General features: G+C 33.6%; 7 protein-coding genes and 1 further gene across 7 annotated transcripts, besides 2 other annotated features; 3 read left to right on the top strand and 5 right to left on the bottom strand.

Annotated features, from left to right (window-relative positions):
• Positions 1-29: 29 nt before the first annotated feature.
• On the bottom strand, positions 30-2504 carry SEC2 (guanine nucleotide exchange factor SEC2; the record flags this gene model as incomplete). Its single annotated transcript, XM_001646907.1, has 1 exon — positions 30-2504. One exon carries the CDS (start codon positions 2502-2504, stop codon positions 30-32), a length of 2475 nt encoding a protein of 824 aa, XP_001646957.1.
• Positions 2505-3053: 549 nt separating this feature from the next.
• Positions 3054-4538: a sequence feature (similar to hypothetical protein; correction of possible frameshift sequencing error~similar to Saccharomyces cerevisiae BNI1 (YNL271C)).
• On the bottom strand, positions 3054-8848 carry Kpol_2000p66 (the record flags this gene model as incomplete).
• Positions 4541-8848: a sequence feature (similar to hypothetical protein; correction of possible frameshift sequencing error~similar to Saccharomyces cerevisiae BNI1 (YNL271C)).
• Positions 8849-9980: 1132 nt separating this feature from the next.
• Positions 9981-11768, bottom strand: Kpol_2000p65 (amino acid permease; the record flags this gene model as incomplete). Its single annotated transcript, XM_001646906.1, has 1 exon — positions 9981-11768. One exon carries the CDS (start codon positions 11766-11768, stop codon positions 9981-9983), a length of 1788 nt encoding a protein of 595 aa, XP_001646956.1.
• A 2152-nt stretch (positions 11769-13920) lies between these two features.
• On the top strand, positions 13921-15753 carry LYP1 (lysine permease; the record flags this gene model as incomplete). Its single annotated transcript, XM_001646905.1, has 1 exon — positions 13921-15753. One exon carries the CDS (start codon positions 13921-13923, stop codon positions 15751-15753), a length of 1833 nt encoding a protein of 610 aa, XP_001646955.1.
• A 1374-nt stretch (positions 15754-17127) lies between these two features.
• On the top strand, positions 17128-20289 carry PIK1 (1-phosphatidylinositol 4-kinase; the record flags this gene model as incomplete). Its single annotated transcript, XM_001646904.1, has 1 exon — positions 17128-20289. The coding sequence occupies one exon, from the start codon at positions 17128-17130 to the stop codon at positions 20287-20289; it is 3162 nt and encodes a 1053-aa protein (XP_001646954.1).
• A 1034-nt stretch (positions 20290-21323) lies between these two features.
• Positions 21324-22220, top strand: TAM41 (putative phosphatidate cytidylyltransferase; the record flags this gene model as incomplete). The annotated part of the gene is made up of 1 exon (XM_001646903.1): positions 21324-22220. One exon carries the CDS (start codon positions 21324-21326, stop codon positions 22218-22220), a length of 897 nt encoding a protein of 298 aa, XP_001646953.1.
• A 239-nt stretch (positions 22221-22459) lies between these two features.
• IST1 (Ist1p) lies at positions 22460-23416 on the bottom strand (the record flags this gene model as incomplete). Its single annotated transcript, XM_001646902.1, has 2 exons — positions 22460-23296; positions 23393-23416. 2 exons carry the CDS (start codon positions 23414-23416, stop codon positions 22460-22462), a joined length of 861 nt encoding a protein of 286 aa, XP_001646952.1.
• Positions 23417-23697: 281 nt separating this feature from the next.
• On the bottom strand, positions 23698-26799 carry TFC4 (transcription factor TFIIIC subunit TFC4; the record flags this gene model as incomplete). The annotated part of the gene is made up of 1 exon (XM_001646901.1): positions 23698-26799. The coding sequence occupies one exon, from the start codon at positions 26797-26799 to the stop codon at positions 23698-23700; it is 3102 nt and encodes a 1033-aa protein (XP_001646951.1).
• Between the last annotated feature and the right edge of the window lie 464 nt (positions 26800-27263).

Genomic DNA, 27263 nt, shown 5'->3' with positions numbered 1-27263 from the left:
TAAACAAATTATTTAAAAAATAGTGTGAACTAACGCTTTTTGTTTTTCTTCTTATTCTTATTCCTCTTCTTCTTATTCTGTTCATTCTTTGTTTCTTCAACCGTAGTTCCCTCATTTTCAACAATAGTACTAGTTTCTTCTTCGACTTGTTCGTCATTATCAACAGAATGTTCTTCAGACGCTTCTTCATTAATTACAAGGGACTCTTCAGCCTTAGGTTGCTCAACTTGTAGATTACTAGGAACTACTTTTTCAGTATCTTCATCGAAATTTTGTTCTTTTAATAGTACTTTATCTTCTACCTTACTTGTTCCAATGAATTCTTCATTTTGGACTTCTTCTACAATGTGAATTGGTACAGCGTGCTCATCTTCAGGAGTCAATGGAGATTGCTCTTCATCAACTGTTTTGACTATATCTTCAGCAATTTCTAAGTTTGATTCTTCTTCTTTTAAATTTTCAGCAATTTCATGGGTTTCTTGAATTTCAGTTACTTCTGCTTCGTTTTTCAATTCATCATCATTCGCAGTAACTTCAGATTCTTGAACAATATCAATTATTTCTGCTGATTCGCCCACAGTGCTTTCATCCTTTTCAATAGTTTCTTCCTCTGGTGTTAAATCATTTTCTTTTCCTAGAACAGGTTCAGTTTCAGAATTTTCAAACCCAATTGATTCTGTATCATAGTCATCCAAAATATTTCCCAAATGATTTTCAGTTTCAGTTTCAGTTTCACCCCCATCATTAACCTCTGCATTAGCAGGAACTGCATCTTGAATAGTACTCTCATTCGTTTCAAAATCGAAAGGCTCATCGTCTTCATTATCACTTGGTTCAACAGATTCTCGTACTGAAGTAAAAGATTCTTCAGAAGTATTATTAATATTTGCCAAAATTTGCTGATCTTCCAATTCAGTACCATTTTGATTGGATTCTGATAATTCTGGTCTTAATTTAGTGGTCACAGCATTATCTGTATTCCATATCCCGATGTGAGCCCAATGCAACATAGAACGTAATTTAGATAAGTGGACCCATGCTCTTTGAATATTAGTAGTAGGCAAACCAGATTGATCAACTACACCTACCGAAGTTTCACTTTTAGTAGTAGTAGTATTTGAAATGGAACTAATTCCAAAACCGGCCATAATGCTTCTTCTTTTCATTAGTTTACTATCAAATTTTTCCTCGATCTTCGATTTTGAAATACTTGATGTGGCAGCTGTGACACTAGAAAATTTTTTAGAGTCCCCCTTGGCAATTGTAGACAAAGTAACTTTCTCTAAATTCCAAGCTCCCAACTTCAACGACCTTAAAAATGCAAATATTTCGCAAGTTTGTCTAACTTTTATTAGACACATCTGACATAACGGGAATTGATTAGTTATAGATAATGTATTATCTTCATTTTTGGTTTGTGTCTTTAACATATACATCCTAGCATGCTCTAAGACATCATTTCTATTCTCTCCACAAAAAGCACAAGGTTCATGAACTGCAATTGGTGGCGAGTTTGAAGGATATTTGAAGAGATGATCATTCTTAGATGTGAGCTTTGGATCGTTATTTGAGTTTACATTTGATACTGGAGCAGAACTTGAAAATCTGTAGTTTTCGTTTACACCACTCAATGGTTCTATTACAACTAAACCTTCGATCATTAGATTCATCAAAGTTCTTTTCACTATCCATCCTAGCCCAGAAGCATTGTCTAGCCTTAGTACAGGTTGGATTTCATCGTTTATCAACCTTCTTAATAGTTTTGATTCCGATGTAGTATGCTTAATGGATTCACAGAATGGTAAAACTGCGATGAATTTTAAAAATTCATTATACAAGTATAGATCGTAACGAACAGCAGGTACTTTTGGAGTATATATAGCGTTGCTCAATAAGTCTATATTTGTAGTTGAATTTGAGGTAATTGTTTTCTTTAATGAAACTGAAGAGGAAGAAGCCGACGTTGTTGATATTAAAGAATTTCTATTTGAAACTGCAATATTTGCAGGATCATTTTGTAAATCATGCAATACATTTTTCAAATTCTTCAATTGTAAATTCATTGTCTCTAAAATTGTATCCTTTTCATGTAACATTTCAACTAACTTTCTATTTTTTATATCAATTTCCTGAGCACCTCGTCTAGCATCTGCCACCATATTATTAGCTTCATCAAACAAAGACGCTGTTAATTCTTCAACTTCTTTGTTCAACTCATCAACTTTCTGTTCAGCCGATAATCTTAACTTATGTTCTTCCTTTGATTCATTCTCTAGTTTAGCAATCTTAACTTTAGTTACGTTAAAATTCTTATCTAATTGATCATATTTTACTTTTAAATCATTATACTGTTCGATAGCAGTCTGTTGCTCCATTATAGTCCTCCGAGAACGCTGTAGCTTGTCTTCCAATTGAGTTTGTTTATTAATACTCTCCATCAATTGTGTAGATAGCGTCGTTAACTGAATAGAGAACCTCTTGGACTCATCGCTTGAATCCTCCATCGTTCGAATCTCAATAGCCTAGATAACTACAAAAAAAACAACACACAATCCAATTAGATCAACAAGATACTTAGAAAGTTCAATCCCACAGATCACAATCTATTTTAATTCAAATCATTCTTTTAGTAGTTACTATTACCTTTGATCTGTTTATTATTTATTAAAAAATGGCCTTTAAATAGTAATTTGACAATATTAAACAAGAGATATCATAATGAACGAGGTGGTATATACGATACCATTAAATAAATCCAAACCGAACCAACGAACTTGACCTGAATCAGTCCAAGTAGTTGATGATAGTTACCAATAGACTGGACTAAATCAACAAACAAATGGACAAACGTTGTCGGAGGGATGATGTATTGTTTATCGTATTTGTTTCATTCTTTTTTTAATTACAAACCTTTCTTCTTTTGCTTCCTTCTCGAAATTGTAAGATAGGAGGAGGACGGGGGAAGATGAAGGAACAGGGAAGGGGGTGGGAGAAAAGGGTGGAGGATTAAGATGAGATACTAATGAAACCTGATAGAAGTCCAGCATTTATTATTATAAACTTTCGTCCTTTGAAGGAATTGATTCCTCTTGATTTGGTTCCTCTTGATTTGGCGCTTCTTCGTGTGGCCCCTCTTCGGTTATACGTGCATTCAATATTTCTTCAGGTTCCTCATTTGCTGTCGTCATTTCGTATTCAGTACCTTTAGATTCTGATGGCGATGTTGAATGTGACTCTTCATCAGTAAAAAACAATTTATTGCTGGAAATCGATTCGGTTTGTGTTCTTCTTCTCGATCTCCTTGCTTTAAGTTTTTCCTTTTGTTCTTCTAATTGAGAATTTCTCTTCATATTTTCAGATCCTCTTAATTCTAATAACAATGCTTTAGCTCTATCTGAGATAAATTCATCTTCTGCAATTCCGTCAGCAGTACTTTCTTTTGTAGGAGAAACACTGGCCAACACAAGGTCTGATTTACCTGATGGAGTAGGCGATGCCAAATGGATGTCATTTGGTCCTTCTTGAGTCGGCGTGTTGGGTGAATAGACAATGGAATCATCTCCTGTATCTATGTCTTGCAAAATATGAGCTGTAACTTCCTTGTCTGTTAACAATTTCTTCCTCACTAATGCCCTCTTACGTGCCGATGATGGATCAGCTTTGCCAGGTCCTGCATTCTTCAATTTTTCGAGCAATTTATCCATCATAGCTCTTCTGTCACTTTGCTCCTCACCAGGTTCGCCCTCAACTTCTCTCGAACGTTCTTCTTCCAAGTCCTGTTTATGTTGCTGTTCTTCAATCATACGCTTATGTTTCTCATATGCTCGTTCTTCTTCTTCTTGTTTTAAATTTTGTGATTGAGCTTTCTTATATTCAGTAATGAAATCGGCAAATTTCTTGAAGAATGAATTTTTAGCAAACTTGTCTCCAGCATCTTCACCATATTTCTTCATTAAAGCTTCAAATTCCATAATGGTCAATTTAACTTCATCAGTCAACAAACTACTCTTTTTAGCAGCCTCTGGAAGAACAGGTAATACTTTGGTCAACACTTTATCTGATGGATGAAATTTACTCGAATCACTTAAATTACCTATTTCAAGAGATCTTTCCACATTAACTATGGACTGCGAGAATTCATTACAATCACTAATTAACTGTTCAACAGATAACTTAACAACATCTAAAACAGGTTCAAGATCATCAATAAAATCATTGAATGAAGGATAATTGTCCCTGACAATTTTTTCAACATAATTCAAAAATGTCATACTATTTGTAGCGTCTTTGATAAAAGTCAATCTTTGCAAAGTGCTTAGTTTAAAACCTTGTGCTTGCTTTGATGTATCATTCATATAATTACCAACCGCTAAAATCACGTTAAATACATTCTTCAAGTTTTCTGATCTTTGAACTGCCCCTACGGCTTTATCAACTTTTCTCAATTTGGTAACTAATTCATTGTACTCCCTTTCATATGACGTGATTACTTTTAGGGCTCTCATACGAGAGGCCCAATAGGATTGCAAATTAACCATCAATTGTAAATAAATTTGATCAGCTCTCTGTAAGTCATTTGGATCCTTCTCTGGAACTTTTGCATCTTCAATGATTTAACCCCCTCCCAGTCAGTAGTATATGGGGCATAATTTCTTGCTAAATTGACTGATACTTCAACGATTTCAGATTTAGCTAAGAACTCAATAACACTTGGAGTGTTGATCAAGTTCCTATCACACTTCAAAACTTTTTCAATCAATTCAGGAACAGCTAATGAACCATACATATGTAAATTAATACCAAATTGTTGTGATATGTCATGAGACAAAAAAGATATTTTACTTAAATCTTCTTTTTTTCTTGTTCCAATGGATTTAATCTCCCTAGCTGCAAATGCTTTTTCTAGATTTCTTAAAACACCTTTCTCATATAAATCATCAGCAAATCTCTCGGCCATACCTTTAGACCAAATAGATGAATCAGTACTATCCAATTTATCCCAATGCAACTGTTTTAACTTCTTTTGAGGACGTGGAAGTCTGTCAGAATTAGTTAATTGAAGCAATGAAGGTTGGTCAACTACAGATTTATATGGTTCCTTCTTACCCATCATTGGAGGAGGAGGTGGTGGAGGAGGAGTACCTCCACTATTTTTACCGCCGGCTCCAAGTACTGGAGGTAATGGAGGAGGAGGAGGAGCTCCACCAAATAAGTCTGGAGGAGGAGGTGGTGGTGGAGGAGGAACTGCACCTGGCGCATTCTTAGTGGCACCTAGCATTTCGGGTAATGGAGGAGGAGGAGGGGGTGGTGGTGGTGGAGGAGCTTGAACTGCTTCTGAATCATCTTGTTCATCACTACTCTTGAGACCATCTTTACTTCTATCTTTTAATAGTATATCTGCGATATCCGTATCCTCAACATCATCGTCGTTGTCATTTTCATCGACTTCAACGTCATCTAAGTCCGAAATGTTATCGTCGATGGATGATGTATCATTTACTTTTTGGGTTAGCTCTTCTAAGAATGGCGCAGCCATTGTTTGCCTTTTCAACCTATTCATGAAAGACTTTTCACCTTGACTTGCGATTCTCTCATTTGGACTCGTGATACTTGTAGGAGAGGAGATCGCATTTTGGCCAGTCCCATACTTTTGTGATAAACTTTCCAAAAATGATCCTGCTTCTGATATACCTTTTGAAGGTGCATTGCTAACAGATCTCATCGAATCAGTTCCATCACCATCCGCTTCTGAACTCGAAGAAGAATCGGATGTGTTGCCATTATTAGCATCTGAATCATAGTTCATTAAATACAATTCATCGCTGATTTCATCCAATTCGTTTATTTTCTTTTGTAAATAAGTCGGGTCCAATGTAGAATGTTGCTGCTCATCATCTAGCTCTCTATCATCCAGGTCTTGCAACTCATCAAACGGAATTTCAAAATCTTTATATTTAGCTTCTAATTGTTTCAACCTCTGTAAAGCTTTTAACTTCTTATCTTGGAACATTTCATTCACTCTGCCTTCTACATTGAATTTAGAAATATCATTAGTTTCAGATTGTATTGCTGCCAATGCTTTTCTTAATTGCATTAGTTTTTTTGTTTTCATTTCATTTTCTTTATCAAATTCTTCTGTGTTTATTTTCTTCTTTTTACGTAATTTTTTCTCTTTCTTCACAATAACCGGTTTCTTCAAGTTAGTTCTCTTGTGATCGGCAAAGTTTGTCATTTCTAATTGTCTTGCTTCATTTTCAATATCTTCCATTTGCATTCGTAACATTTTTAATCTCTTATTCGGCTGTACTGTAATCCCAAATCTCTTCGAATCATTGCTTAAGTCTTTCTTGGTTTTATTCAACTCCAATTCTAATGCTTTTTGTATATCTAACTTCTTGTTTGGATCAAGAGTTATTGTGACATCATCAACATCAGGGTTTTGAGTACCATTTCTAGAATTCAAAATAGTTAACATTTTTCTCAATTCTACCTCATGCTCATGTTTTTCTAACAAGTGCTTTTTCTTCAAATCTTCAAGTTCTGATTCTAATTGCTTCATAACTCTTTGGTTCTTTTCTAGGATATTATCCCTTTGTTTCAAGTCTGATTCTAGTTGACCAACCAAACCATTTTCAGCATTGCTTAATTTATTCGATAAATAATCTCTTTCTGCATGAGCTTCTTCTAATTTCTTAGTCAAAGTTCTACTCTCCAAAATTGCCCTACGTGCAACTTCATCTGTTTGCATAGAATCATACAAACGTTGAATAGCTAGATTCATATGAGATTCTTCATCAAACATACTTCCATTAACATTGGTCAATAGGGAATCTATTAATTTTAACTGTTTTGAAAGTTTTGTAGGATCCTCCTTCTCTCCCATTAATTTAGAACTTGATAAATATAGATGTTGAATTAAAGATAAAAGTAACTTTTCATTATCTGATCCTTTGCATGATTCCCATAAGTTTTCTATCAAAGAATTAGGATTTTGCATGTTAACTTTTGAATTTTTACTTTCTGTCTCAAGAACAGTATTAAAATCGTCTAATTTATTATTATCATATAGTTCAATTTGCTCTGTTAACTTTTCATAATCAAGCCTTTTTAATTTTGTCATTATTCTCAATGCACCTAAATTTTCCAATTTTGTCCTTAACAATATCCTTTGGTTCAATAGAGATGAATTACTGCACAAATGGTTTATAAAAACCATTGTCCATAAACAGTATTCAAGGATAGCATTTTCCCCAGCAGACCTGTAGTCATCTGAGGCACCAACTAAAGAACCCATTTTACCTCTACCATTTAAGGTTTCATCTAATGCAATTAACCATGCTTGAATAATTTTATATTTCGTGTTTGGTGTTGATTGAGGATACTCTCCAGGTAATGTTTTTGATAAGTGGACCATATTTAAGTTTTCCTCTTGTCTAAAGTATCTATCAAGTGACGCTAGGACAACTTCAAATCTCATGTTATTTCTTTTCTCTATCATGCAAACCAGTACTTCAGTTGCCATCTTTCTTGTTGCTAATCTAGATGAGAATAGACCGTTGGCAATTGTATCTGACATTAGTTTATGCTTAGCAAATTCGTATAAACCTTGAGATAACATAGATAACACACGGAAGCATTTAAAGAACGAGTGCTCCTTTTCCTGTAACTCAGGTGTCAATTCTGAACCCGGAGCACATTTATAGATAGTATTCATTAAGACGTTTGCCATTGCTATATGCCCTTGATGCTCTAAAAATGCATCAACCCAGTCCAATTGTTCTGTCCTTAGAGTTACCCATAAATCATTCATTTCTTCTGAAGTCAATCTATCCGCTATAATTTTTTTAACATAATGGATTGGAGGTCTATTAATTCTATCTGTAGCTATTGAAGATACAGATTTGTTATTTTCTGAAGATTGGTATATCATGCTATTTGTGCCACTGGCGGTAGAAGAAGAACCCACTGGTCTTGACTTGCCACCAACAGGAATATTTCCGTTATTCAAGTTAATTGTATTATTTTGCATTGTTCCTGAATTTGATGTGAAAATTGCCGTTTGTGGAGAGTTACTGTCTTGCGAAGTAGCTGAAGATCTTAAAGATGAGGAATATGAATTTAAATTTCCATTTGAGTTAGATGCTGAAGAATAGGAACCTTCTGTTGGATGATAACTTGATGATTTTGACATTAGTTTTTTTATTTCATTTTGCAGATCTTGCTTTACCAAAGTCCATTTCTTGGTAACATCATAACTCATCAATTCCTTTTGTTTATCCTGAGGCAATGCTTGGAAAATATTACGTTTATACATCAGATCTTCAAAAAGAGCTTCCACTTCATGCGGGTCCCTTGGCATTTCTAGATTAATTTTACCATCTGAGTCGATATATTTCAACAAATTTGTATATGAACCTTGAGACAAAACACTTGAACTACCCAAACTTTGTGTTGTTTGTTGTCTAGACAATTTTATTGGTCCTGTAGCAGTTGAGGAACGTCTCGAGTAAGAATATTTAGTGGCAGATTGACTTGAATGAGCCCTTGTATGCGATGTATTATTTGTAGGCAATGGATTTGGATTATCCTGATCTATTTTTGTTCCACTTACATACTGTGATAAATTTTGTGTATTTAGAGTTGACTTCTTGTTCAAAGGTCTCAACTCTGTACTTGTGAATTGTTTCGGTACAATTGGTTTTTTTGGAGATGATATATCAGCTTTATTAATACTGGTAGAACTATTACTGGAAGAATTTGTTATTTTCTTTAAATTCTGCAATAAGCTAGAACCCGACCCAGAAGGTTTCCCCGAACCTGAATCTTTCGAATTAGAAGAACGTAACATCCAGTGTAATGCGTATGAGTATTCTAATAAATTGATCACCAATATCAATTGCAAACCTCTAAAAAAGTAATTCCACAAATAAAAGAAAACCAATTACACAAATAGGAATGTCCAACTTCTTAAAAAAAAGAGAGAGAAAATCAAATGCAAAGCAACCCTACAGTTTTAGGAAAAAAAAACACAGGTATATCCAAGGGCTGAAGGTAATAATCTTTGTTTCTCTCTGTTATAATCGACAATAATCCTTCAATAAACCAATGAAAAGTGTCTACAACAAATAACCTTCAAAAAACACAGGATATTTTTAATTGGACTTTTTATATATTTTTCTTGTTTTCTTATCTCTACCGAATAATCTGTAGAATAGAACCTGTCTCTTAATCCGAGTTCTAAAAGAAATACCTGAATTAACTCTTCAAATACCCTTTAGCCAACCCCTTTTTAACTCAAATCTTAACCTCTTTTATCTAATCATTAAAGGATAGTTCTCTTATTTTAGTGCTCTTCTTTTTTATATTTTCGATTTGGGTTTAAACCAATTTTTTGATATCAGCAAAAACCAAACCTTTAAGCGCAATCGTTAGGTACGAAACAGTGATGAAATAATTATGATTTATAACAGATGAGATGAGATGAGATGAGATGAGGGAATAAGAAACTTAAATGGTTGAATAGTTGATTGAAAATGTATCAATGCCAATTATGTTGGTTGGTTGTTGAATTGGTGAAGAATTTGCTATCTTTTGGTACCAATATTATATGGGTTGTAGTTTTATGTTACAGGAAGAAACAAGCAAAAAAACATATATAAACAAACAATAAAATTGGTAAAAGTACAAGAATCGAGGATTTCATTAATGATATATTAATAATATTATACATATGGGGATTATAAAAAAACACATTGGTATGCCATTTGAATGCTGATATGGCTTAATATGATGCTATTGATGTTTTGAGATTGGCATGAGAGCATGAAAAAAAGGGATTGGAAACTTTTAATTGTTAGATTTTTTGATTTGTCAGAATGTGGAAGGGCAAAAAGTATATATAAATACAGTTCTTTTCTAATTGCACAACCAACAATGTCCATGGTTGCAACGACAAGTTTATGTTTGGTTTCGGTAAAGGCTTATGCAACAACATCCCAGAAACGATCCCAGAATGTCTTTGGTGCCGAATCTTCCCAGATGATGGCATCAATATCTCTTCTATCGGTGTCGATATCGACTTCGTCTAGACTCCAGTAAAGTTTACATCTGAAATACAATTGGAATGAAACCCATAGGAAGAAGAATAAGAATACCGAAATATATGCAGCGACGAAATCGGATCCATTGAAAGTTGGGGCAAATGCGGTAAAACCTTGGATAATAATAATAATGATCATAAAGAAGATGGCATAATATGCTAGCCAAGGCATCAATGCAGCTTTAAATGGCAGGTCATCACGGGAAATACCACGGTGCTCTAATGTTTGTATAAATCTAACGTGCGCTATGGAAATCAATAGCCAGGCAAAGAAACCTGCAACACCAACAATGTTCAATAACCAATTGAATGCTTTTGCACCACCAGATGAGACTTCTAAGAATGCCAAAGCACCGAAAGCTGATGTGAACAAAACCGCAATGTATGGGACACCATGTTTTGTAGTAATACCGAACCATCTTGGAGCTAGCTTAGTCTTTGCTAAGCCAAACATGACTCTTGAACCAACATAGATATTAGAATTACCAGCTGAGATGATGGTGGATAAAATGACAGCATTGAAAATATGTGGCAAAACTTTGGTACCTGAGTTTTGGATAGCGATAATGAATGGGGAAGAAGAGACATAAGAGTCATCACTGGATAATTTTGGATCATCAAATGGTACCAATAAACCAATAAAGAATAGAGAAAGGATATAGAAGATCAAAATACGGAAACTAACTTTCTTGATAGCTCTTGGAACAGTTTTTCTTGGGTTTGCAGCTTCACCAGCAGTGATACCGACTAATTCAGTACCTTGATATGTGAAAGCAGCATTGATCAAAGATGAGACCCAACCTAAGAATCTACCTTCAGCTACTTGACTTGAAATGATACCTGGACCCCAAGGACCTGGGTTTCTCCAGTAACGGAACCCTACAGGTCCAGTGACACCTGCACCACAGACCATACATAGACAGTAGATTAAGAAACCCATAATAGCGATGACTTTGATCGAGGCGACCCAGAATTCGAACTCACCATAGAATTTCACAGGGAACATATTCATAATAGTTAAAATAAACCACCAAATAACGATCCATGCAGATAAAGGGACAGCATCAGTCCAAAACTGAATAATTTGACCCACAACAGATAATTCCAAGGCAAATGTAATAGCCCAGGAGAACCAATACATATAACCGTTTGCGGCACCAATAGAAGGTGATATGAATCTTGAAGAGAATACAGTGAAAGAAGAAGTGACAGGGATGAATGTAGCCATTTCACCCAATGATTGGGTAACTGAGAACACAATGGTAGCCATGAAAAGGTAAGCAATCAAGGAACCTACAGGACCAGCGTTTTTCAAAGGAGTTGAAATACCAATGAATAAACCAGTACCAATGGTACCTCCCAGAGCAATCATACCGATATGTCTTTGTTTTAGTTCACGTTTGACCTCAGCATCCTGAACAACACCTTGATCCACGTAAGGTTCATCTTCATCACCACTCACAGAATGAGATCCATGGCTGCCATGCAAATGTCTTGAAGAACCATCGACTACAATACTCGATGAACCAGTTTCGTATTCTTTCTTTTTAAGTTTTTTCAATTCTGCATCTGCAGTGATATAATTATAAGTTTTATTTACACCATTGCTGCTACTTGAGTTAAAACTTTGCAACTCGTATTGAGTCAACTCATCATTCTGCTGGCCCATGATATGTAAACCTCCACTGCTTCTATCTCTAAATCAAATGGATATGAATATATCTATATAAAGTGTAACAGTATACCGTGCCAGTATAATACGATATATTAGTTCCAGATGGGACCAATAACCTATATATATATATATGAATAAAAATACATAGTTAAGAGCATATTACTAAATCAAACAACTTAATCTACGTTATCATGAACCTAAATTACATATACAAGAAGCTGCATATTACTTGGTATCATTGTCAACCAAAAGCTATTTCGAAATCACATCAAGTAGAGAAAGAGAGAGATAGTGAGAGAGTAAAGTAAAGCAAAACCAAGGTTTCGGAATCATATAAAAATTGTCATCTCATCTCCAACACACAAGTAATTTCGAAATTCTAATCAAATAAAGCAATTTAAATGGATGAGTAACCTTTACTCTGTAGAGGTTTATCTCTATATATCCTGTCTTACTCATACTTTCAAAAAATTTTCAAAGCCATTTTGACGTTCGAATAACTAGCAAGTGGTAGTGTAGTGTATTGTATTGTAGCGTAGTGTATTGTAGTGTTAATGACCAAATCCAATATGTATGTATCATGAGGTGAACAAGAAGTGATGAGAGAGAGGGGAAGGAAAAGTTTTTTTATTCTCTTGTGAATGAAGTGTTAGAACTGAATCTTGACTGTACTTGGGATATCCAAAGTAGTGGTGAAAGGTTTGCAAGACATTTTCTGTTTTCCTTTTTTTGCTATTTTGCTGTCTTACCTCTTGGTAGGCATACATACGGAAGACAACAATATGTACGTTCAGTACTTGGAAAAAGCAAGAAAAGAAGAAATGGCATTGAAGATTACGTCCTGCCAGAATCGAACCTCGGAAAGGCATCTGTAACGGATACAGTTCTCCGTTATATATGGGCCTTGCTGCTAGTTGTACAAGCGCGATACTAAACAGCTTTTTGTTTTTGACACAGAACGATAGCGCAGACAAAACAGAAAAAAACAAAACAAAAACTGATCCAGAGACGCACTGCCGTATATTCAATTGCTTCGGAAACTAGTTCCCAACCAGCTGAGCTACAGAAGGTCATTTTAATGATGTCGCGAGTGTACACCCGAAGCGAGCGATTCTTCTGCGCATGTTTCTGACTAGACATTAGCATCCTGTCCGTCTACATATAGCTATATATATATATATATTAAAGCAGTAGTTCCCAAAGGGAACTACGTCGTCCATCGACATGTCGTGAAGGAACGAACGGTTAACAATGTTAGTTCATGACAAAATTTAAATACTTACTTAGCCTGGCTAGCACTCTCCCTGTACTTGATTCTTGAGTTATCTGCATATTGACACTACCTCTCTTTATATATCAATTGAAATCTATTCTATTCTTCCCATCTGAAATATGGTAAGGTGAAAAAAAAATAATATTCCATCGCATCGCACCGCATTGCATCGCAATTTCCATTTTGTTGGCCCAATTCCATTCGGATTTGATTTGAGTTCGAAATTGGTTCTTCCTGCTTTATTATTCCATGATCGTTAAACTTCCATTGTCACTTTTCAATGCTTAGTCCACAGGAATTTCACTTATACCAGAAGTAATGCTGGGATAGCTAGTAATTAGCAATATAGGATAAAAAAATTTTTCTTTTCATCTCTCATTCTCTCTTTCAGTTCCAACTGGGATCCCATTATCTGCAAGTTGAAATTTGATATGAAATAAAATTTCTCTAATCCAGTTAGTTTAGTTTTCATGGTCCTTGAAAGTTGCATTGCATTACTTGTAATTATTGCAAGGTTTTATCCCGTATATGGTTTAAGTTTTTTTGTCTTCTTACTGTATGTACTCTTCTAGTGTCTGTCTCTCGTCCTGTCTTGTCTTGTCTCTGGTCTAGGAATAAATTTTCACTTGAGCTTACTCTCTATAATATCCCTGTCAATTTCCATTTTATTTTATTACTCATACCAGCATTGATTTTGATTTAAAGTCTTTATACTGATAGATTATTTGTATATTTCGTTGACTGATTTTAATTTAATTGTCATTATACCTAGTTCAATATAGATATATATATATATAGGAGAGATATTTTGAATCATAATCTATCGAGATAGGTAGGGTCTTTCAAAGTAAGAATTTGATTGGTTTTAAAGAAATGTCAAAGTTATCAAGTTTTATAAACAGGAAAGCAATGTTCCATCGAGATAAAGATACGGGTGTCTCATCAAATGATGATTCTATTGGAAATAATAGCACCATGAAAGAAAACAACGAAGTTATAGAATTGATAAATACTAATTCTTTCAAGGATTCAAGTGATAAACCACCTATAACACTTCGTAAATCGAAATTAAGTGAAATAGGTTCGTTACATAGTGGTTCAAATCTACACCAACATGGCACTACAAGTTTACATGATGATGAAGAATCTGATACTGAGGAAGCTCAATATCAGGATACGAGAGTTAAAAGAGCTTTGAAACAAAGACATATTGGTATGATTGCTCTAGGGGGAACTATTGGTACAGGTTTATTCGTCGGTATTGCTACTCCTTTATCAAATGCTGGTCCTGTAGGTTCTTTAATTGCGTACATTTTCATGGGTTCTGTCGTTTACTTTGTTACTCAATCATTGGGTGAAATGGCTACATTTATCCCTGTCACTTCTTCGATTACTGTCTTCTCAAAAAGGTTTTTATCTCCAGCATTTGGTGTAGCAAACGGTTATATGTACTGGTTTAATTGGGCTATTACTTATGCCGTCGAAATATCTGTTATTGGTCAAGTTATTCAATACTGGACTAAAGCTGTTCCGTTGGCTGCATGGATTGGGATCTTTTGGGTAATTGTCACTTTAATGAATTTCTTTCCAGTTAAAGTTTATGGTGAATTTGAATTTTGGATTGCATCTATTAAAGTTTTAGCTATTATGGGTTACCTAATCTATGCTTTGATTATTGTCTGTGGTGGTTCCCATCAAGGTCCAATTGGTTTTCGTTACTGGAGAAACCCAGGTCCTTGGGGTCCAGGTATCATTTCTGATAAAACTGGTGAAGCAAGATTCTTAGGTTGGGTCTCATCTTTGATCAATGCTGCTTTCACATATCAAGGTACTGAATTAGTCGGTATCACTGCTGGTGAAGCTGCAAACCCAAGAAAATCTGTACCAAGAGCTATTAATAAGGTTGTCTTTAGAATTGCTCTTTTCTACATTATGTCTTTATTTTTCATTGGTTTGTTAGTTCCATTCAATGATGATCGTTTAGCTAATGATTCTGCAGTTATTGCATCTTCTCCTTTTGTTATCTCTATTCAAAATGCTGGTACAAGGGCTTTACCAGATATCTTCAACGCTGTTGTCTTGTTGACCATTATTTCAGCTGCAAACTCAAATGTTTACGTTGGTTCTCGTGTCCTATATGCATTAGCATTGACTGGTAACGCTCCAAAGATTTTTTCATACGTCACTAAATATGGTGTTCCATATATGGGTGTTATCTGTACAGCGGCTTTAGGTTTATTGGCCTTCTTGGTTGTCAACAACAATGCCAACACTGCTTTCAACTGGCTGATCAACATTTCCACATTAGCTGGGTTATGTGCATGGTTGTTCATTTCCTTATCTCACATCAGATTCATGCAAGCTTTGAAATACCGTGGTATATCCCGTGATGACCTGCCATTCAAGGCCAAGTTGATGCCATGGGGTGCATACTACGCATCATTTTTTGTTACTGTTATTATTTTCATCCAAGGTTTCCAAGCATTCACACCAAAATTCGATGTTTCTACATTTTTCACCTCTTACATTTCGCTAATACTGCTTGCAGTTTTATTCTCTGGGTGCCAGTTATACTACAGATGTAGATTTATATGGAAAGTAGAGGATATCGATATCGACAGTGATAGAAGAGAAATTGAAGCTATCATATGGGAAGAAGACGAACCAAAGAACTTGTGGGAGAAATTCTGGGCTTGGGTTGCTTAGAGTACGTCTACCTCATACCCATATTCCTCCACATCAGCATTCGCATATTATACTACATCTACGTCGTTCACTATACAAAACATCACATCCATGAAATATTCATATTTCAGTTTGAAGAAAAGTATTCGATAACCAAAGATTTTTTTATATCATCCAGTTATAATCGTTCTAGTATTATTTTTTTCCCCTATCCCTGAATCAGTCTGCATAAGTTAATTCTAGTTCCATCAGACTCAATTAAAGACTGACCAAGTGTTTCAATAAATAAAAAATTAATTTAAAGACAATGGCTGTCCTTCGACTCAAATAAAAAAAGAAAGCCGTGATCAGTTCCAACAGGAATTGAACACTTCAAGTATCTTTCACCCTGTATTTCTGCATTGTTATATATATATATATGTCTATATATATAATATCTATAAATATATATTAATTCATATTTTATTTTATTTTTACTTAATATGTCGCCGTCTCTTCGCCAATTCTTGATAGTTTCAACCAGAACAAACGGGAAATCCCAATGCACCAACAATTGAACATTCCAATCCTAAATCTACCCACTTCAAAGGTCTATATCTTGAATACAATTCCACTTTCTTTATATATTCATATATGATGTCATCTTGTTAGGTGTGGGTATCTCTTATATCCATTACGATATATCCGCATTGTCTATCATGTCTAACGAACATTATTAAAATTTCCGAATCGAACTGAACTAAATTTGGTTTACGTTGATTGAAAAAATGGATCGAATAATTAATCAATTAAAACCACAACGTCACTTTTAAGGATCAAGAGGGTTAAAGAATTGGATAAAGATATAGTTCAAGGGTTCTTCAAGTTCCATTAAGGTTGAATAGTTGTTGATTACCAGATTTTGTATTTGGAGGGGGAATATTTTTTGAGATATCTGGTATTAATTTGGTTAAATAATTCTTTGGACTAATATCCGAGAGAGGGAATAATAACCGTTAAAGAAAAGAAATTGTGATTGATTCAGATCAGTAGGAAAGAATTCGATAAGAATAAGCAGGTTTGATTTTCGATTGAATTTTGTGTGCATTTAATTTAATTTCAATTTCGAGAATAGAAGAAGGAAGAGACAACCTTTTTGCCAAGATTTTCTGAGATACTTTCTTTTTTGTCGACTTTTAATTCATTTTCATTTCATTGTACATTTTTAATTCTAATTCTAATTCTAATTCTAATCTTTTATTGCATTACTGGAGGTTCCGAGGAGTTCTGAATATACTTACTATTGGCCTCTATCGTTATTTTTTAAAAATTTACTTTTACAAATTGTTATCCGATCCCCATAGTTATAACCTGGATTCAGATTTGGAAAGGAACTAACAGCTTAATTTAGACACGATGACTAGTACTACCAATGCCACTCCAATGGTCAGTAATGACGGATTAGTGATTCAAGAAAATCAACATATCTTGGAATTTTCAAATACTAGTGAATTCAGCGTTTATGATTGTATTAGATTGATCTCTAGTCATTCAGATAATATCGGTATTCATCATTTCTTATGCCAAAAACTATTGACATTTCCTCATAGCGAATTACAGTTTTATATACCTCAATTGGTCCAGATTCTGCTGACCATAGAAACAGATTCTATGGCTTTAGAAGATTTATTGATTAAACTAAGAAATGAGAATCCTCATTTTGCATTGTTAACTTTTTGGCAATTGCAAGCATTATTGACAGATTTATCCTCTGACCCAGAATCATACGGATTCCAAGTAGCAAGAAGAGTATTAAATGAACAACAACATGCTTTGTTCAATTCGAGTGCTACAGACAAAGATGACGATGACGAAGAAACAAATAAGAGAGTTAAAATGAACGAAAATTTAGCACCAGCTTTAATGCATAGTTCAATGATATTTGCATCAATGGCATCTCCAGCTTTGGCTGAATTGACACAACCTATCATTCAATCTCAAGGTAGAAGACAAAAAGCTTACGTCTTCAAATTAGCTAAGAGTGCAATGAAGGACTTTACCAAAAATATTAATTTAAAATCTTCAATTTTGAATAAAAAATCAAAATCGGCCAGAAAAGTTTCAAGTAAAAGAATTGAATCTTTATCAGGTCCATCTTCCCCAAGAGTAGATATTGTACCACCACCTACTTTCGAAGATCAATTATTTAAAAAACCTAAAGAAGTAGAAACTAACCTAAATTTCGATATTGTAGATAATATTGGTGAACAAGTTTTCAGAGAAAAAATATCTAACTCAATTAAATTACCAAAAAGAAGATCCAAATTTATTGATGAATCCTTCCTGCAAAAGGAATTTGGCAATTTGTCTTCAAGTAATCCATCAGAAGATAAAATTTCAAAAATCAGTACCCAAAAATCATGTGATTTGGAAAACTATGATGATAATAGTGATATCGAAGATACAATCGCAAATTATGATAATTATGTAAGCTCAATGCCAAACTTACATGAATTTGAAAGACCTTCATCGCTCAATGGAAATAATAGACTAAATGCATTACGAAAGAACGGTAAAAATCCAAACGGTTTACTATTAAGAACATCCTCAACTTCAAACCTACGTTCAGTTTCGAAAGTATCCGAAGTACCTCAGGAGATAGATATTTCAAAACTTTCTACTAAAAAGAAAATTAAACTTCTGAAGGCAAATTATTTTAGATATGAAACTCAATTTGCTATAGCCTTGGAAACAATATCTCAAAGATTATCTCAAGTTCCTACTGACGCTAGACTAAGTGCTTTGAGAGCAGAGTTATCTTTGTTAAATAGAGATTTGCCAGCAGAAGTTGACATTCCCACTTTACTACCGCCTAATAAGAAAGGTAAGCTGCATAAATTATGTACAATTACTGCAAGTGAAGCACAAGTTTTAAATTCTGCAGAAAAAGTTCCATACTTACTGTTGATTGAATACTTAAGAAATGAATTTGATTTTGATCCAACTAGCGAGGAAAATCAGGAAATATTAAAAAAGAAAGGTAATGTTTCTAGTTTTAGTTTTGATTTGAATATCATAGGTAAAGGTGATTTAAATGAAGATACAATCATTTTGAAACCGATTAACGATTCACAAACTAATCTTGCTGAGAATAGGATTGTGTCTGAATTCTCTGAATATTCTACAGCTGGTGCTCAATCGGATTACGGAAATGTTGGTCAAAAAGAAATTGATCTAAGTGATATCTCTATGATTCGTGTTAAGAATCAAACTGATGCAGAGGCTTACAGAGAATCTCTTGTTTTACAATCAACTTCTAAAGTTCCTAAACTTCCGGATAATTTAGAAAATAGAAACCCAGAATTAAATTTCGCATTGAACTTAGATGAGGTTGTAGTACAAGGTAAAGATAACAAACGTGGTCATAATAAGTATGAAACCGATGAACTGGCTGATCAAATGCGTATTTCAGCATTGATGTTAGCCCAACTAGATAAATCTCCACATGAATTATCTGATGCAGCAAATCAAATTAGAGCCAAAATTATTGCATCGATGAAGGAAGGTCAAGATAAATTTGGATACAAAGATTTAGAAGCAATTCATGGTATGGCAGGTGAACGTAAATTAGAAAACGATTTGATGACGGGTGGTATTGATACCTCATATTTAGGTGAAGATTGGGCTACTAAAAAGGAAAGAATTCGTAAAACTTCTCAGTTTGGTCACTTAGAAAACTGGGATCTATGTTCCGTTATTGCTAAAACTGGTGACGATTTAAGACAAGAAGCCTTTGCGACTCAAATCATTCAAGCCATGGCAAATATTTGGACTAAAGAAAAAGTTGGAGTTTGGGTTAAAAGAATGAAAATTTTAATAACAAGTGCCAATACTGGTCTTGTGGAAACAATTACCAATGCTGTTTCTGTACATAGTATTAAGAAGTCATTAACTAAAAAAATGATAGATAATGGTGAATTGGATGAAAATGGTGGAATAGCTACCCTTAAGGACCACTATTCTCGTGCATTTGGTGATGTAAATGGATTTAAGTTTAGAAGAGCGCAAGATAATTTTGCATGTTCATTAGCTGCTTATTCAGTCATATGTTATCTATTACAAATCAAGGATAGACATAATGGTAATATTATGATTGATAACGAGGGCCACGTCTGTCATATCGATTTTGGTTTCATGCTTTCAAATTCACCAGGTTCTGTTGGTTTTGAATCTGCACCATTCAAACTTACCTATGAATACGCTGACTTATTAGGAGGTGTTGAAGGTGAGCCATACAAGAAGTTTGTTAGATTAACAAAGGATTCATTCAAGGCATTGAGAAAATATGCGGATCAAATAGTATCGATGTGTGAAATCATGCAAAAGGATAACATGCAACCATGTTTCAATGCAGGTGACCAGACAAGTGTACAATTAAGACAAAGATTCCATCTAGAACTTTCAGATGCTGAATGTGACGACTTTGTAGAAAACTTTTTAGTTGCAAAATCTCTGGGAAGTATTTACACAAGACTGTATGATCAATTCCAACTGATAACACAAGGTATTTACAGTTAGAAATTTATTTTCAAACAATTGCCCTTCATTTTATCTGTTTTCTTATATTATTTTTTATTTTGCATATTACAGACGGTTTATTACATTTACTTTCTCTGTTAACATTAGAATTGATCCTACCTAATTCATCATTGAATGAGGAAATTAACAATCATTAATCCCCCCAATTTAATACATAAATTATATTATATAATTAAAAATATTTTTTTAAAACATACCACATTTTAATTCAAGGTTGATCCCCATTGCAAACAAATCAGGAAATGAGTTCTTTTAGAGAGAGAGAGAGTGTGTGTGCGTGTGACAGATGGATATATAACTTCAATGGCTTACTTTGGTAGTTCAGTAGATCAGAATCTCTTCAAAGATCATCATACCTTGTATATCACGTGATAATATCATTCATCACCAAAATCACGTGCTTCTCCTTTAATCGGGATATATAAAAGAGGAATTTACCAAGAGCATAGTTACTCACCATATAGCTATAAGAAGAAGTGAAGGAAAAGGGTATCAATAAGGTTTAGGCTGGTCAATAGTTGCTATTTGCTATATCCACACTGAGATCTACGTTGGTATTATCATTATATAACTAAATTAAGGTTATTTCTGAACTCATTTAAATAAGATTGTACATTTTATTTTTAACTTCAGATTAACACGATTGAAACGTGTACTTTTACAGGATTACTCCTTATTATCAAAGAAGAAGTCTTCAATATTAGGTTCATAATTCAGGCTCATTTTATTTAAAATTTCCTGCCAGTAATGTTGCAGTTTAATAAGGTCCAGACTACAGGTCTGTTATCGAAAAGACTTCCAGTATTAGTAAGATTTCAAAGTACTTCTATTAAAAATAACGAAAATGAAAAATTGAGGAAAGATTCAGTTTTACACGGTGATAATGCTATTATCTCTGACAATTTTGAAGTGACTTCCAAGACAAAGCTTCGAATACTGCTAACGATGACTTGGAGTTATTAGAAAAGGGTATAAAAAAAACTGATGAATTGACCTCAAATTTCACCAACTATATGTACAAGTTCAGTAGATTACCACCTAATTACGGTTCTAATCAATTTATAACTGTCGAAAAGGAACTCCAAGCTGAACTTGATGGCATTGTGAACTCGTTTAAAGCACCTGTCAAGTATGCCTTTGGCTATGGTTCAGGAGTTTTCCAACAGTCAGGTTATAGTAAAGAAAATGATAAACCACAGATTGATATGATCTTTGGTGTTTCACATCCTTCTCATTTCCATTCTTTAAATTTAAGACAAAATCCTCACCATTATTCCACTTTACGTTATTTTGGAACCAAATTTATTTCCAAATTCCAAGAAGTTGGTGCAGGTTTATATTTTAATCCATATGCTGATATTAATGGCCATGAGGTCAAATATGGTGTAATTTCAATGGAAAATTTATTGAAGGATTTGGCTACCTGGGATTCCTTTTACGTTGCTGGTCGTATGCAGAAACCGGTTAAAATATTAAAAAATGATTTAAGGGTCCAATATTGGAATCAACTAAATCTAAAAGCTGCTGCTACAATCGCCAAACATGCTGTATTGAAGAAGAATGCTGGAAAATTTGATGAAATGTCTTTTTACAAAGAAATTGCAGGCTTGAGTTATTTGGGTGATATTAGATATGTTTTAGGTGGTGAAAATCCTAATAAAGTTAATAATATTGTTCAAAAAAACTTATCAAATTTCAAATTATATTATGAACCTATTTATAAAGATGTTGTTGTTAACAATTCAACATATTTACCAAAGGGTTATGCTGTTGATACAGCACATAATATATTACATAGGAGGATTAGTTCCTCCAGCGTATTGCAAACCGCAAAGGGTGTCTTAACTGCAGGTGTTACTAAATCAATAAAATATGCATGGGCTAAAAAGTTGAAATCTTTCAAGAATTAGACTTTTTCTTTTATAAATTTATTTCGGTGGATAATAACTTTCATATATTCTACATTTATTATTAAATTACTTTTATTTTTCTTTTCCCTCTTTACTAGGCAGACGTCTTGCATATTGAAGATTTAAGATAATTTTCTTGTACATATACTTATATATTGAATTTCTGATAAACTTATTTGGGTCCTTGAAGAGTGCCGAAAAACGTATATCTATTATGGGTTATACTTCGTTGGTTGCTTTCAACGTTTTAGTGCGGCAAAACGTTTCTTCAATTCTTCAAATTTATCCTCTTCAGTATTTTTTTTAATTGGTGCAGTTGAATGTATTAGTTTCACATCTTTCTTCATTTCATCAGGGATTTTAAAATCTTGTTTTACAGTTTCACTGTTCGTTCTGGGTTTCCTAATTGTAATTGGATGTGATTCATCATTTACTAAAGTTTCTTCATCATTCTCTCCCGCAACAATGGGTTTGTCATTACTATCATTAGAGATTTCATCACCTTCATCGAGTGCTGCTTTTTCATCAATGACCGATTCTTCTAACGTCTTGTATGGGATTTCATAAGTGTTTGCAATTTCTCTTAGATATAACTCAACCAAATCTTCAGTTGGTAATTTTGGTGAACATTTTTTTACAACTTTTTCTGGTACTCCTAGATGGTCATCTATAATTATTTTTATAAAATCAGGGCCAAATTTCATAGCAATTAGGTCCCTTAGTTGACTTAATTCCTTAACTTCTGGTACATGTAACGTAGAATAAACCAAAGATCTTATCGCCTCATCTATACCATCTTCAATGTGTTTTTCAATCATCTGTGCCTCATTTTCAATCCCATTAACTATCATAACTCTTGCATGTAATAATTCACAATATAATTCCAATATCTCTAATAGTTCAATATGAATATCATCATTAATTAAAGATTCAACTCTATAATGAGCCTTATGCTCTTTCCCATTAACCAATAATTGTGCAACATCCCTTCGACCTTGTTTGGCTAACGCCTGTTGCTTCTCCTCTGCATACCTGAACCTTTGTATGCACATCTTAAGACATGTTTTCAATTTAACCTTTAAACATACCAGCAATTTTTGAATTTGTTAGTAAATTTGATATTAATGAAAAAGGGGAAACATATTAAACGTTTAAAGAAGAATAATACATACATTATATGAAACTTGTGGAGGCATTTGTTATCAGTATATTGAACTATTTATCTAATCCTTTAATATCTGCTTTCTTAAATTATACTTTCTTCTTTGTATTTTGTTAAGTCACTATTCTTATAAACTATTTCAAGATATTTTTTAAAGGGTTGGTTTTGATTGAAAGCCTTTAATTTGTACTAGACGATAAGAAAGATGATGATGATGATGGATAGAAAATATATATTAATACAACAACTATTATTAATTAAGTTTACCTACATGATGGTAGGTGGAAGGTATGAATGTAGTTATAGTTACGAAATTTAAATGTTCAAATATTTTTTCATTAGATGATCTGCTAGTTTATTATTCCCACTTTCTTGATAAATTATAATACAATTATAAGCAGCGTGTTTTTTCAACTTATCGTCATCATAAGCCTCGAGAACCTTATGATAATATTGAACAGCGATGGAGACCAATCCTAGTAGATGGAATGCACGTCCTATGTTATAGTCAGCTTCTTGTTTCTCTAAATCTGAATAATTTTTCATACGGATATCATAGTATTTATATAGATATCTCAGACCGTGAAGGATTTGGAAATGTCTATTTGCAGTTAATCTTTGCATAGAACGATGGAGATGCGAGAGCCCTGATAACAAATTCATCATTGGATCATTTGGAATATCTTTTTCTAACCAGTTCAAATATTGCAAAGCAGATAGAAAACCTCTGCTAGAGTATAATAGTATCGCATAAATATAATATAGATAGGGTGAACTTTTCTTTTCAGGATTTTCAACTACTTTATTTGTTATCGATGCTTGACCGTTAACATGCGTATTATAACGACAACTATCAAACGCTTTTAATTGTCTTAAAAAGAATTTTTGTTGCACTGTAGAAGTTAAAATTTCAAAAGATGTTTGATTTCTTGCTAAACTGTACATGAAAACTTGTAAAACTTTTCTATTGAACTGGAATTGATTTAATAACCCTCTTAAATTCTCTGTCAATTCTTCCTCGTCCTCAGTTTTTAAGACAATTGCTAATTTTACAAATCTCATCATTTTTACTCTATCAGGATCTTGAAAAAAAACATTAACTTCTTGTGCGGTATCGATCACACTTAGACCATCTTCTATGCTTTGATACTTGGAGATTGTTAAGGCTAAATCCATAAATAATTCAAACCATTGATCATACGACAGACCTCTTAATTCAGTAGTAGACGTTAATATAACTCTTTCTTCCATAAATGGGAAACCATCTAACAGATTTTCACCTTCAGAAAGCTTGGATAACCTTTCTATTTTATAATCAATAATTCTGTTAAATTTTCTTGCTCTTCTAATAATACCAACAAACTTTTTAGAACGACTTTTAATAAAAAAATTCTTGACACTAGAAAATATATCAATCAAGTCAGAAACAATGTCAATCCATGATGTGACTTGCTTCTCATCACCTGTTTCAATTTTTTGCCTTATCTGTATTTGTTTATTGTACATATCAGTTACTTTGGTGGTAATTTTTCTCTCACGTTCAACTCTTTCTCTTTCTGCATCTTGTGGTGTTTTCTTCTTTTTAAAGTTTGATTGTCTAAACATGCTGTCTTCTAATAAAGGTTTCGAAGAAACATCTTCATTTGTTTTATTGGTTTCATCTTTTTTTTGGGAAACTTGTTTCGCAATACTCAAAATTTCTTCATCTTGACGTTTCCTTAATTCCACAGCCTCTAGGAACCACTTATGAAACTCTTCTCTTTCACCTAATTGATAATATACCTCTGCTAAGTTTAGAATATCATCGATGTCAGTCGGATCTTGCGTAATTAATTTTAAATAATATTCTTTTGCTAATTCGTACTCTTCAACTTCTTTAAAACATTTACATAATGGTCGGTACATTTCATTATTTTGATATTCAGGTAGCATCATCAATGGTCTAAAGAAATCAATTGATTCCTTATACTTTTCTGCTTTTGCTAGAGCCACTGCAACTTCAAAATACAAATCTGTAATTTCAACAAAATCTTCATCATATAAAAATTGGAAATGATTCATTGCTTCTAATAATTGATCATTTCCCAATCTTAAGAGACCAAGTCTGATTCTAATATCAATTGGTAAACTATATGATTTTGACTTTTCAGCGTCAGATAATGCGTCAAATCTACCATTATTCAGTCTTCTACTGTCAAATTCGGAATCGTCGGTTACATCATCCCAAAATGTCTGAAGTTCACGACGTTGGATCCACCTTGCACATTTTTTAATCAATTTTATTCCTGACAGTCCTGAAGAAGATGATTTTAAGAAAAGTTCTGTTAAAATATTTAATGCAGACCAATCAAAATTAATACACTTGTATTTTCTTTTAATTTTTTTCCAATTTATATCAGGATATAATAATTTGTCTTCTAATAATTCTTCGTCAAAATACTCTCCTCTTTCTTCATCCTCCTCATTTCCGATTTCTTCTTCTTCCTCATAATCTTGATTGGAGGATTCTTCATCTGAAGATTCCAAAGCGCTTTCAGAGGCGGCAATGATAGCCTTTCTTCTTTTCACATTTTGTTGAAAGATTTTGGTGTATAAATCTATAGCTTCATTGATTCTATTATATTCAACATATAATACTGCCAATTCACGTAAAATATTTGGGTCATAAGGGTTATGTACGTAAAGTTTTTGAAAACCTTCCAAAGCTCTACCAATCTGACCAATATCTTTATAAAGCACAGCTCTACGATATACAGCTTCAGTGTCATCATGGTGTATATTTATTACTCTAGAATAACAGTAAATAGCTTGTCTTGCATGACCCAAATCTGCAGATAAAGCTGCGACAACTCTCCAAAATTCCCAATCTGAAGAGTTTAAATGAGCGGCGATAAACCAAGAATTACAACAGTCATTTAGACGTCCTTGAATTTGATAAATATCACCCAGGGTTTCGTAAGCTGCAAAATTTCTTGGATCTTTTTTAATAATTTCATTAAATAGACGTTCTGCTACTACTAGATCGTTTCTAACAAAGGCTTCATTAGCTTCAGATATCAATTGAGCTACTTCAGGGTCAATAACACGTTCTCTGCGTGGTTTTGGTCCTTTTTTGGTCTTTTCAGATTTCTTACCCTTTGATTTCTTCTTTTTCTTGGTCTTAAAATTGTTTGCTTCTCTAATTGCATCCATGAAATCTTCTTCATCATCATCGTCGGAAACCTCACCTAGATCAGAGAATTCTTGCAATAAAGCATCCACATCTCCTTCATCACTACTATCACTAAACAATAAGTTATCATCCTCATTCATATTATCTTCATCATCACCAATCATCAATTTCAAGTCTTCAACATTACCGTAAAGATGTTCGTCATCTCCACTAGACATTACAACGTCTTCATCCTTATCAGACATTGTTCTGGACTATTCACGCACCCTTGGATCACCTTGAGGTATTTATATCTTGGCTACAGCTAATACAAGTTTCTTTATTATGAGACATCCTTTATATTATTTATTTGTTCGTATCCAAAATATATTGATTAATACATTTGATGGGTTAAACAACATTTCCGAATGTACTAAATCACGTGACTATACTTATTTGTGAGATGAATTGGATGTTATGAGAACCGATATATATTAAAGAAGAAATCATTTTAGTTACCCAATATCAACTCAAGGTGTTAGTATTGTATATTATTATACTCTGATCCAATTTTATTAACAGATGAAGAGCCAAACAGCTTTATTAAAATCTCAAAATTTTTTACAATTAATAAATCCCTAAATATCATGTGATTTAATACTATCTTCCATGTAGATTATCTCGTAATAATCAAATAAAGAGTAAATATTTACTTCTCCTTTTCTAATTT

The sequence above is a fragment of the Vanderwaltozyma polyspora genome, genomic scaffold (assembly GCF_000150035.1).
Source record: "Vanderwaltozyma polyspora DSM 70294 KpolScaffold2000 genomic scaffold, whole genome shotgun sequence".
NCBI classification, from domain to species: domain Eukaryota; kingdom Fungi; phylum Ascomycota; class Saccharomycetes; order Saccharomycetales; family Saccharomycetaceae; genus Vanderwaltozyma; species Vanderwaltozyma polyspora.
The sequence above is the reverse complement of the archived record's forward strand: the minus strand, read 5'-3'. Positions and strand labels throughout refer to the sequence as shown.